General features: G+C 37.6%; 1 protein-coding gene across 1 annotated transcript; it reads left to right on the top strand.

Moving 5' to 3' along the window:
* The first annotated feature begins 277 nt into the window (after positions 1-277).
* Positions 278-11,980, top strand: VPS37A (vacuolar protein sorting 37 homolog A (S. cerevisiae)). The gene is made up of 13 exons (XM_009695692.1): positions 278-374; positions 658-691; positions 1,266-1,340; positions 2,006-2,120; positions 3,008-3,108; positions 4,055-4,271; positions 5,321-5,391; positions 8,061-8,188; positions 8,276-8,334; positions 8,423-8,491; positions 10,491-10,634; positions 11,366-11,446; positions 11,677-11,980. The coding sequence occupies exons 1-12, from the start codon at positions 278-280 to the stop codon at positions 11,444-11,446; spliced, it is 1,191 nt and encodes a 396-aa protein (XP_009693994.1). The 3' UTR covers positions 11,677-11,980.

Raw genomic sequence — 11,980 nt, 5'->3', positions numbered from 1 at the left:
TAAATTCTGTGTGCAAATAATGCATTGAAGGGACACAAAACACTCCTAGCACTACGCTTAGCACACATTTCCAGGTAATGTGTTTTGGGTTATTTGAGGAAGTAATTGTATGGACTGTACCTGGCAGTGGATTTCTGAAGTTGGGTGCAAAGAGGCTTTCTGGGAACACCCAGCTGCCATGATTCTCAATTGGAGCTGTGTTCCTTCCGTTTATAAGGGAGCCTTAGAGAGGTGGGGGAGAATAATATTATTAACTAGGTGCAGGCAGGAAAAGTACATGGACGAGGAACCAGTCTGCTTTTTACGTTTGTTTCGATTGAGGCATAAGATGAAGCTAATTGTCTGCCCTCCTTTCTCTCCCAGTTCCAGCTTAGGTATGTTCGTATTGTCCAGAAATTCTGCTTCTGAGCTAAGTCTTCTACTCCTCCTCCTCCTCCTCATTCTTTGGGGTGCCATCTTTCAAAACAGCCTTGCTGTGCATGAAAATTGTAGAGTGATTTGAGTATTGAAATGAACTTCCTGTTGATGCAGCTGATTTGAAGGTTTTTCTCAGTGACTTACCTGTTACGGGATAAGCAAATTTGGATTTGGTCTTACCAGATTTCATAAGATATGTGTTTCTTCACTTGGTGCTTTCAGAGGGGTCTGTGTCTTGAGTGTCACTGGGTTACAGAGCTTTACATTCTTGCAAGTAGCTCTTCTCCAGATAATTTTTGAAAATATCTGTGCAAGTACATAGAACTTGGTCCATGTGGAAGAAACTACTATTAAATAGTAAGCTAATCTATTAAGGAAGAAGGCCTAGGGTAATATATGTTCTAAATATTGATCTGTAGGCAGTGTTGCAGAACAGTACTTAGTTGTGAACCAAGCATAATGCCTTGGCAAAGTAAATGTTTTATCGGAAAAAATTCAGTATATTAAGAAATCACTGATGTGATGTCTTAAATTAAGCCAGTAAGTGGAGAAGAGTAAGTTGAGATTGTTGTCGGATCACCGAGTAGCACAATTTCTCCTACTGTATTTCCATTGCTTGTGATCATGTATGAGATTTGAAAGTTGAATGTACTATTTTTTGCTTTAACCTTAATAGTCAATATAGCATTCTGGAGCATATTAACTTATTCCAGCATTTTCAATTTTATTCTTACAGGGCTTTTCAAAACTAAAGTAAATACAAAGGCCTGAGGTCATGCCTTTTTTTAGACTTTAGGCTGTTATATTGACCAGTATGAATTGGATGCTAACAATTTGTTCTTTGACAGCATTGCAGAAATCCAGAAAGATGTGGAATATCGACTGCCCTTCACTGTAAACAACTTGACAATTAATATTAACATGTAAGTAGAGTGAGATATCTCTATGCACGTCTTGAAAATTAAAATTGTTCTCAAAAAAAGTTGTAATAGAATATAAATGGCTCCCATCTCATAACTGATTTCAGGAACTATAACTTGGGTTTACATTAGTGGTGTAGTGATTTGAGTGAAACTAGCTCTGTACAAGATGCAGATGCTCAGCTGAAAGCAAAACTATATTTTGCTGTGCTCACCTCCTAAGATACCTGTGTGGTTTTAGTTGAAAGTAAGTAGGAGAAAACGCTTGAGGGTTTCTGATGACTTTGAATCCCCTGCAACTGAAAATAAACTTAATTAGTAATTTACTAATCTGCTGTAACTCTGCTGTAAGTCTTAACTGTTACCCCAGTGAAGCTTCTGGATCATAACTGAAGTGATTTATTGTAACATTTCCTGTGTATGTACTTTGGGGGGTGCTTTTGCTCTGGCAAATATTGACGGTATTCTATTCTCAAGTTTTTTATTACTTTAGCCTAGTAACTTGCCTGATATTCTTGCAGGTTAGAGTGCATTGTCTTTGTAGTAATAACATTTGTATTAGAAAACATTATGTTACAGCTGTTTTTTGGTTCATGGACATAATTGCAAATTTATGCAAACTTTATCACGGGAAATAGCTGTAGTAATGATTATTCTTGTATTTGCAGCTTGCTTCCACCTCAGTTTCCTCAGGAAAAACCAGTCATCAGTGTTTTCCCACCTGTGAGACACCATTTAGTGGACAAGCAGGGAGTATATGTGACCGGTCCATTAATAAGTAGTGTATGTATAATTTGTAGCTTCACATATGTCTACTGTTAATAGCAATTTTAATACGTGTCACACTCAATATTGCTAATACTTCTGGTAAAAAAGACTAGTACAGATCCTAATCACTCTCACACTGTATTTTGGGGGTCTGAAAACAAAAATTCAGTAGTGTTCAGTATACTACTATTTATTCTTTTACTGTTACCGTTACTTAGTTGAGTATTCCATATATCTAAAACTATTTTAAGAGTTATGATGGCTTAGAAAGTTCCTATCGCTTTTCCTGTTAGTACCAATAGCACAGTTCTTGTTTCTCTACAGTGTATTCCAAATAAGGGAGAAGGATGCTTTAAGACTGTTTTGTAATGTAGTTCTTTCTACCCTAATCCTATTAGAAAGATGTCAAGGTTTTAGCTCTAATAGTCAGGATTTTAATAGGCTGCTCTTTTTTTTTTTTTCTTTTTTCTTTTTCCTCCTTTCCCTTTTTTCTGCCAACAAGGATGTGGTAGTGTTTTTGGGGGAGGGGGGAGGAGGTTACGACTTTTTCAGAATGCAATTAATGCTTTTTGTCTCAAATCTTGATTCCCCCTTCCCCCCCCCTTTGTTTTCCCAAGTGTAACTTGGTAACTAAGGTGGGTTTTTTTGGTTGTTCATCAAAAATGTGGTACTTGATTGATTCTCCATTGATAATGGAATATACAAAAGACTTAGTTTCTGTTCCCTTCTGGGAGGCTTTATCACTTTATTAGGAGCTTATGTATACACAGTTTACATTGGCTGATAGCTTCCAGCACTGCTGTGTGGGTAAAATAAATGGTCAAGTTCAGCACATTTTGGAACTGTTGGATTCCAGGCATAATTTTTCTTCTGTATTGGGTTTTGGTTTTTGTTTTTACCAGTTTACAATGCACTCAGATCTTGGAAAAATTATTCAAAGTTTACTGGATGAGTTTTGGAAGAATCCTCCAGTTCTGGCTCCTAGCTCAACATCGTTTCCATAGTAAGTATCTACAAACATGATGAATGGGACTATGTGTATTAACTTATCATTTTTAAAAAAGGGATGAAGCCAAGTATTAGAAGGGCAAGAACATGAATAATGTAGTGAATGTAATGGGAGACATAGATTTCCTGCCTTTGCACGATTTCATGTGCATGTTTGATGGCAGGATTGTTTTGAGAAGAAACGCTAGATTTCATTGGAGTTACTGTATCAACATGCTGAGGTAACTTTATGTGCTTCTGTTTTCTTGAAAAACAATATTATCAGATGAAATCTTGAATTTGCTGTAGATCATGATCTGAGCAGCTGTGTTTCTTTGTATTCTGTTCATAATCATCTTGGCTTAGAGGCAGCTTCTGTTGCACAACTATGCAACAGAAATTGTGCAATTTAAATATTTGTATTAAATATGCAAAGCAGTCTGAGACATTACAGCTTTCTCAGTGCAGCTATAGTTCTCATGGCTGACAATGATACTGGATTTACATGCTGCTGCAGTTGTGAGTTTTTTAAAAAAAATTCATGTTATTTAGAAGTAATTTTGTGTGTGTTACCCAAGCTGTTACTTGCTCTTATGCCATAAATAAGAACTAATGTACGACACAGATGCATTTCTCAGGACTTGTAGATGGAAACAATTTAAATTTACGCACTCATAAATTTTTGAGAAGTAGTTTTCTTGTAATTAAGAGTGTGAATGCGTATTTGGCTGCTCTACAGGAATATAGTTTCATGGAGTTGTATATTATGTTGCAGTATAAGACATAAAGTAGACTTACTACATTGTAAGTAACTGAGAACAGAAAATGCAAAGTTTATGGTAATTTAAAAATTCAATTTTATATATTGTATGTGGTCTAGTGATTATAATTCAAATGATAAGAAATGTACTGTAAGCGGTTGGTTGCTCATGTTTGTGGTTTTTTGTTTGGGTTTTTTTTAGCCTTTTCAACAAACCAGCTGGAATGCCTCCTTATGCTCCTCAGGGCTTTCCATTTCTTCCTCCATACCCTCCTCAAGAAACAAATAGAACAATAGCAGCTGTGCCCGTTGCTGAATCAGTTTCTTCAAGCTACACTACAGACAAGCCTGCTGCTCCCTCTTATGGCTTGATTGCTGATCTGCCACTACCTGTTCCGACAGCAGACGCAGTGCTTCAGGTCTGTATGCTGAGTTTTGCTGCTTAATCTATCAGACACTGGCGTAAGTTCCCTCAAGGGCACACAGGGCATTGCTGCAAAACTCAAGGGAACAGTCTGAGTGACTGCGCTTCGTTGTTTTGCTAGTGCTGGGAAAGTAAAACTGTCATTCTGGCTTTGATGAAAAGTTTTTTAGAACAAACTTAAAGGCAGAGCAACAAGTTTGTCTTTCTGAGTTTCAGCGAAACTAGTGTTATGCTAAATATCTTTGAATATGCTTTTTTTATGGAGCTGCACTCTCCCATAGTGCAGCTTTGACTGTTTCTCCTGCCATAGAGAATGAGATCCTTTTCTCTATACCGGATTTCCTGCCTAGAACCTATCAGGTGAGAATGATGTGCCGTCTCAAGCCTTTATGTGTAAAGTATTTATTTCTTGTTGTCATGCTTAAAATAGTTTCTCTTCATGGATTTTGTATGTGTATACTCACAAACTCCCTCTCACTGATGCACTCTGGAAGGATTTTTTTGAATGTCCTCCAAAAACTTTATTATCTAAATGTTTAGTCTTTCATCAACTCTTGTCTTTATAAAAAAAAGCTTTCATAATCTTGGAAGACACTTTTCTGGCTTTGTAGAATTTAAAATTTCTATGTTCTATGAAGACAGACTTTTGTTTCCTTGTCTAAAAACTTTTTTCCAGAGGGATTATAGCTTTAAAAAACACATGAAAGAGATCAAAATATCAATCTCTCTCTCTGTTCTCTGAGTTATACTCCTCCCATGTGTTTCGTGGGTCAAGCAACTGTTGTCAAATGGAGAGCATAGCAAGACAGAATTACTTTCCTGCAAAAGTGACTCATCTTTTATGACATACCACCCGAAATATCCCCAAGTATTTTGTTGCCATGGTTGAGACGTTATCTGTTCAGAGACTAATGCTACTGCTTCTTACTGCTTTTCCTACTTTTCTTGTTGCTGGCAAATATTCATCTCCAGTTTTGGATTAATTGGGTTAAATATCAAGAAATTGCTCTTCAAAAATCTAAGCATTTCTAAACTTCCGTTTAGGTTGGCCAGAATGGATTTACTTACAAGATGCCCGATGTTCCTGATACATTTCCAGAACTCTCAGAGCTAAGGTAAATTTCCAGAAGGTAGCAAAACTTTCCATAGTCATTAAAAGGCAATTACTGCTGATCTGTATCTGATTTTTGTCAGAAGTCAGTATACATCACTGAAAGGTTTTTGTAGAAATTATAAATAGAAGAGCTACCCCTTACCAAAATTGTAGTCAGAAAGTAAGCCAGCCTTGTATTCAGAAGTGCTCCTTGTTTAGGGTTTTCTCAGCATGAACGATACTTCAGTATTCAATGCCAGGAAAAAGAGCATTTATTTTTACTTTTCCTATCAGTGTTCTGCTGTCTTCTGGGGCCTTGCCAGGGACTTTATGCTACTAATAAGTGTAACTTTTGAAGAAGGAAAGGGGACAGGGAAATGCACTTGAGGTTGGTTCACAAATTACATTCTCTTAAATTTGAAAGGACTGTAGCGCAGGGTAAACAGTGGACTACTTATATAAATCCAGGTGGTAAATGTGCCAGCTGTCCCAGTGCAGATCAGTTCCACATCTAAATAGTTCATAGACATATTACACAAGTACTTTCATCAAAAAGCATATCTTGTCACAATTCAGAAAAAATTGTATTAGTTATTGTTCCCAGCAATTTGCTCAGATGTAGTGAGACAGCCTCCTAGATCATTTATCTGGGATTGGATAGATTACAAATTAGCTATCAATTCTGAAAGGGATTTAGGACATTGATTTCTTTCTGATTTCACATCTTTATGGTGGTGTCATAGCTTAGTGATTGAAAACTCTGTCCTTTCAAACAGGAGAAGGCATTTGGCAGGAAGGACTTCTGGGTTTTTTTTTTTTGTTTCCCATGACACCTTCATAAGAGCCTGTTTAATTTAGCTAAATCAGCTGTAAGTTCTAGCAGCATCCTTATTATGTAGCAAAAAGTTAGGAGGTTTGGGGCAAAGTGTAATTTGTTTGTTTAAACAAAACATTGGAATGAATGTTCTTCACTGTTAGAGTCGTTAGGCATTGGAACAGGCTCCCTAGGGAGGTGGTGGAGTCATCGTCCCTGGAGATGTTCAAAAAACGTCTAGATGTGGCACTTCAAGACATGGTTTAGTGGACAGGGTGGCATCAGGTGTACGGTTGGACTTGATGATCTTTGAGGTCTCTTCCAACCATAATGATTCTATGATTCTATGATTCTAAGTTTGGTCCTTCCAAGAAGACTGGATTAAAATTCCATGATTCTTCTGGTGGTAGTTGAGTTAAATCACAAATGATATTGCAGCTGTTCTGAGTAGCTCTGTTGTGTGTAGGTGGCAAGTTTTTTGGTAGCTGAGGGGGCTACACGGTGGCCTTTGTGAAAAGGGACCAGAGGCTGCGCCCATGCCAGGAGCATGCCAGCTGGCTTGGCAGCAGACCCACTGCAGGACTGCTGACTCAGTCAGGGAAGCCAGTGATGCCTCTATGAAAACACAGTTTAAAGAGAGCAAATGCTGCAGAGGCAGTGAGGATTGAGGGGAGGGGAGGAAAAGTGTGAGAATCCTGTGAACACCAAGGTCAGAGAAGAAGAGCGGAGGAGGTGCTCCTAGTGCCAGAGCAGATATTGATCTGCAGCCCATGGAAGTTTTGGAAAAGACCACAGTAGAACAGATATTTCCCTGTAGCCCATGGAGAGGACTGTGCTGGAAGAGAGATCCACACTGCAGTCCATGGAGGACCCCACATTGGAGCAGGCAGATATGCCCTGAAGGAAACTGCAGCCATGGAGAGACCACACTAGAGCAGGCTCTCCTGCCAGGAACTGCAGCCCGTGGAGGGGGACCCATGCTGGAGCAGGGGAAAAGTGTGAGGAGGAAGGAGCAGTGGAGACGAACTGTTATGGACTGACTGCAACACCTGCAATTCGTCCCCAGCTCCCCGTGCTGCTTGGGGCAGGGGGAGGTAGAGGAGTTAGGAATGAAGGAGTGAAGTTGAGCCTGGGGAAAATGGGGGTGAGGTGGTTTAGGTTTTGTCTGTCTTTCTCACCATCCAACTCCTATTGTAATTGGCAATAAATTAAATTAATTTTTCGCAAGTTGAGTGTGTTTTGCCTGTGATCGTAATTAGTAAGTGATCTCCCTGTCTTTATCTCGACCCACAAGCGTTTCTCCTATGTCCTGTTGAGGAGAGGGACTGAGAGAGCAGCTGGCCAAGATCAACCCACTATAGTGGCATTGAAAAAACACTTTATAGGAAGTAAGGCTTGAAATGAGAGATGCTTTTTAACATGCTGCTTTTAAAGCTCACTGCTGCAGATAGTAAAGCCCACAGTCCAGGAGAATGGGGAAAAAGAAATTGTTGTCAAGTGTCGTGTACCTGTAAAGTCCCAATAAATCCCTCAAACTTTAGACTTTTTGCAGAAATGAGTTACTCTGCATGTAACAGGACAAGAGGGCATAGTCTGAAACTGTGCCAGGGGAAGTTCAGACTAGAAATGAGGAGGCATTTCTTCACAGAAGGGGTTGTTAGGCGTTGGAATGGGCTGCCCAGGGAGGTGGTGGAGTCCCCATTCCTGGAGGTGTTTAAGAAAAGACTGGATGTGGCACTTAGTGCCATGGTCTAGCTGACATGGTGGCGTTAGGGCAAAGGTTGGACTTGATGATCTCAGAGGTCTCTTCCAACCAAATCGATTCTGTGAATGTTTGCTGTTAGCTTTAAATCTGTTTTTTTTGTGTTTGAATATAGTATATCCCAGCTGACCAATATGAACGAGCAAGAGGAAGTGTTACTGGAAAGGTTTGTGACTCTACCACAACTGAAGCAAGTCATTACTGATAGAGATGAGTTAGTGAAAAGCATTGAAGAGCTGGCAAGTAAGATGTCAAAACATTAGCATCCGTGGCTGTGTTCTGCAAACTGAATCCTTTAAAAAAAGTAGTAATAGTGACTTTATTTTACAGAAAAAAACTTGTTGCTGGAGCCTAGTCTTGAGGCAAAAAGACAAATGGTGTTGGATAAAGTAAGTGAACAATAGAATCTTTTTCAGAGATGTTAGTTGTAATAGTCTATTTTTTTCAGGGGAAAAACATTCTTCTTCTTCCTTCCAGTATGAGCAACTCACACAGATGAAAGCAGCCTTTGAAAAAAAGATGCAAAGACAGCATGAACTTAGTGAGGTATTATCTCTATATCATGTTATCCTTTAAGAATACTTCAATAAAACTGAAGTTTTGATTTGCATCTTTTATCCATAAAGAATATTATTCCTGTTAAACTCTGATTTTATATGAAATAGATTCACATCAAGTATGAAATAAAAGGGGATGAAATACCAGTTTGAAAGCAAAACAGTGTTACAATTGCACTACTAATTTTTTAGGTTGAAGTTGTTTGGTATTTTTAACGGTACAATAGGGACAAAGTTGGAAGAAGGGAGTGCAGTCGGCATTTTGAGCCGTTCTTAAGTACAATACTGAGTTAAACCAGTTTTAAGAATACACTGATTTTTAAAGAAGGCTTGTTTAATTAATAGTACTCATTTAACATAATGAGCTTGTAAAACTGTACCAGATGAAAATGATTAAAACCATTGCTTTAGAAACTTACATCCTGTGATTCACTGGGTATGCCTACTTTGGGCAACATGTTATACGTGCTGTCAAAGTTTGCACATTCTAAAGCACAAATAGGGTAAAGTCATTACTTCGAAAAGCAATTTGGGGAAGGAATATAATTTCTTAGTATGTTTACCAGGATATGCAGTAGAAGACATAACTTCTGATAAACCAATTTCTGCACTGAAATCTTTATTATTTGCAAGACTTGTCACCTGAGAATACAACAGTCCATCAAAATAGCATGCATAGTACCTGAATTTAAAAATGCCCAAAAAGTAATAAAATACAAAATAAAAAGCAAAATGTTATGTGACAGCAAACTGAATGATTTAATAGATGATCTAAATGAATTCAATGTTTTCTCGCTTGAAAATCAGAATAGTCTGACTCCTAATGCCTTCTTTCTATGTGATACAAGTTGACTTTAAAGTGAGCGGAGGTAGCTGGCGTTGCAAAACTTTCTATTTCTGTAAGAAACCACTTAAGAACAGGACATAATACCCCACTGCTGTATTGCCTTTTCTTTTATCTGAGTTAGATTTGCTGATTCAATTTAATGATGGTTAGGAGGCTGAGAGTTGGCACGTTGCAGCTGGATTTTTGTGCTAGTTTTCCACATATACTGTATCATCGTGTATTGATGTTCACTGTGCACTACTTGGCATCTCCTGTTACCTGTCCTTCAAAGTTCCCGACAAGTCTTTTTACTTACAGTGTGGGTGAATTTTAGTCATCTTTTATTAGAGCAAACTCTCCTCATTTTGCACCACCTTAATTTAACAGGAAATTTCTGATTACATTACAGTTCTACAGTACGTAAGTAAAATATTTTTCATGGGATAGATGAAGGGTAGTGCAAACATCCAAAAATCTATAAATACCTTAATTTTGCAGTTCTGGCTCTGTACAGATTCCTACTGAAGATGTGACTCACGTTCTGATTAACTGCCCAAACATACTAGAGGAAAAATAGTGACATTATATGCAATAAACAGAAAATAAGGTTTGAGGTTTATAAGAACAGAAGAATGCATATACTGGTTTAGATTAGCAGCCCATCTATTTCTTGAGTAGGTCCTTTTTGCTTTCCTGTCTTCCTCTCCAGAGTCGTTTCAAAGGTATTTAAAAGCTGAACAGTAAGTGCTTTTTTACCTTTTTATAATTCTCAGGTTCACTACTGAGTTTCGAAAGTAGACCCTATTTATTGAAGATACTTGAAACGCTAGTTCTACTCAGGAATCATGCACTGAAGAACCTGCCAGATTTCCAAGTTGGATGTTTCTACAGTGTAAAGTAAAAGTTGAAAAGCTTTAGACATTTATGAGAATGATTGTGGATCAAGACCTAAACTAGCAACGCTTTTCTCACATTGAAACCTTTCTAGGTTAACGAGCTATGCTGTTTCTTGGAGATGAAGCTTCATCTAGTCACTTAGGCTTTATATAATAATAGTGCTGTATTCACATATTCTGTACTTATATAGTCATTTATCTTTCTTCTTGGAAGTGTAGGTTTTGATGGACAGTTTAATATTACATAGGAGTTTTTATTTTCTTAGAGTTGCAGTCCAAGTGCTCTGCAAGCCAGGCTTAAAGTAGCTGCTCATGAAGCTGAAGAGGAATCTGACACTATTGCAGAAGACTTCTTAGAAGGCAAAACAGAAATAGATGACTTTCTTAGTAGTTTCATGGAAAAGAGAACGGTATGTAATATACAAGTCATTCTAATCTGAGAGATATACAACACATAGCGAATAAATTTAAGACTTAGAGTTTGAGTAGTCCTGTGATACATACAGCGCTTTAGTAAGCTCCAACAGAAGAAAAATACGTCCCTAAGTGGCTTCAGTCTATTTAGAATATAATCTGTGTTCTGAAGGCACAGATTTTTAAGGTGGGAATGCAAAGGTCTCCTGCATTAGACCATAGTCATATGTTGTTGCAGATATTTTTGTACCACTTTCTTCTATATCCTGTATAGCTATAAGGAAGATAGCCACATGGACAATTCTAAATTTGGTAAGTTGACATAGAATGACATGTTATATTAAGCAACCTTGATATTTAATTTATTGAACTTCTTTAAATATTTTGTTGATGACTATCACAAATAAGTAACTGAGGTTCAAAAACTACCATTTTTGCTTATGCTGTGATAAGAGCAACTTACTAGGTAGTGTACTTTTCTTTAGAGATGCCTAATAAATGCATTTCATAACATAGCAAACAATTCTCTTCTCTTGTAAGCAATTATGGATGGAATAACGTTATCAATATAGACAGTTGTTCAGCCTGACGGTTGGAGAGGAGGTGGCTCACAGGGCTTTGCTTTTTTAAAGAGCCTGCAAAGTAGCTACATCATTGAAGAGAAACTGTAGTATGCATTATAAAAAGTTCCTTTCAGAATTCACTCTTCCCATGTCTTGTTTTGTAGCTCTGCCACTGTAGACGAGCCAAAGAGGAAAAACTTCAACAGGCAATAGCAATGCACAGCCAATTTCATGCTCCGTTATAGGTAAACTGCTATTTTAATATTTGTGGTGAAATTTGTTTTATTTAATTACAATTTACCTCATTGTCACACACGTACAGATTGCTAGCTGCAAATGGATTTGTTACAATGCTTAGTGTTCTAATAATGCTTTCTGTGGAAATCAAGTATATACTGCCTATGTTGTTTGTTGTATTTAAAACATAACTTCTGGAGGAGTTAAAATATCTAACTGTGGAAATTTGTCTTTACAGACTTCCTGCAAACTACACCTGCCAAGAGAACGAGTGGAAAACCCAATAAAGCACACTTTTTAATAACTATTATTTGCAAATAAGCATTTCATCTTATATGGTTGTATTTATAGAAGAGATTGTATACAGAGTTGGGATGGGTTTTGTACAAATTAGAATGTCTCTTTATATTCTCATTGTACTCAAGAATCCTTCTATTGCAATCTTTGCACTAATTTCTTGTATTTATTGTTGATAGTTCTTATATATTTAAGTTCCTGCTGCTATACTCCGTTCTTCAGAGATTAAATATCTAAACATGTAA

The sequence above is a fragment of the Cariama cristata genome, unplaced genomic scaffold (assembly GCF_000690535.1).
Source record: "Cariama cristata isolate BGI_N322 unplaced genomic scaffold, ASM69053v1 scaffold19602, whole genome shotgun sequence".
NCBI classification, from domain to species: domain Eukaryota; kingdom Metazoa; phylum Chordata; class Aves; order Cariamiformes; family Cariamidae; genus Cariama; species Cariama cristata.
The sequence above is the reverse complement of the archived record's forward strand: the minus strand, read 5'-3'. Positions and strand labels throughout refer to the sequence as shown.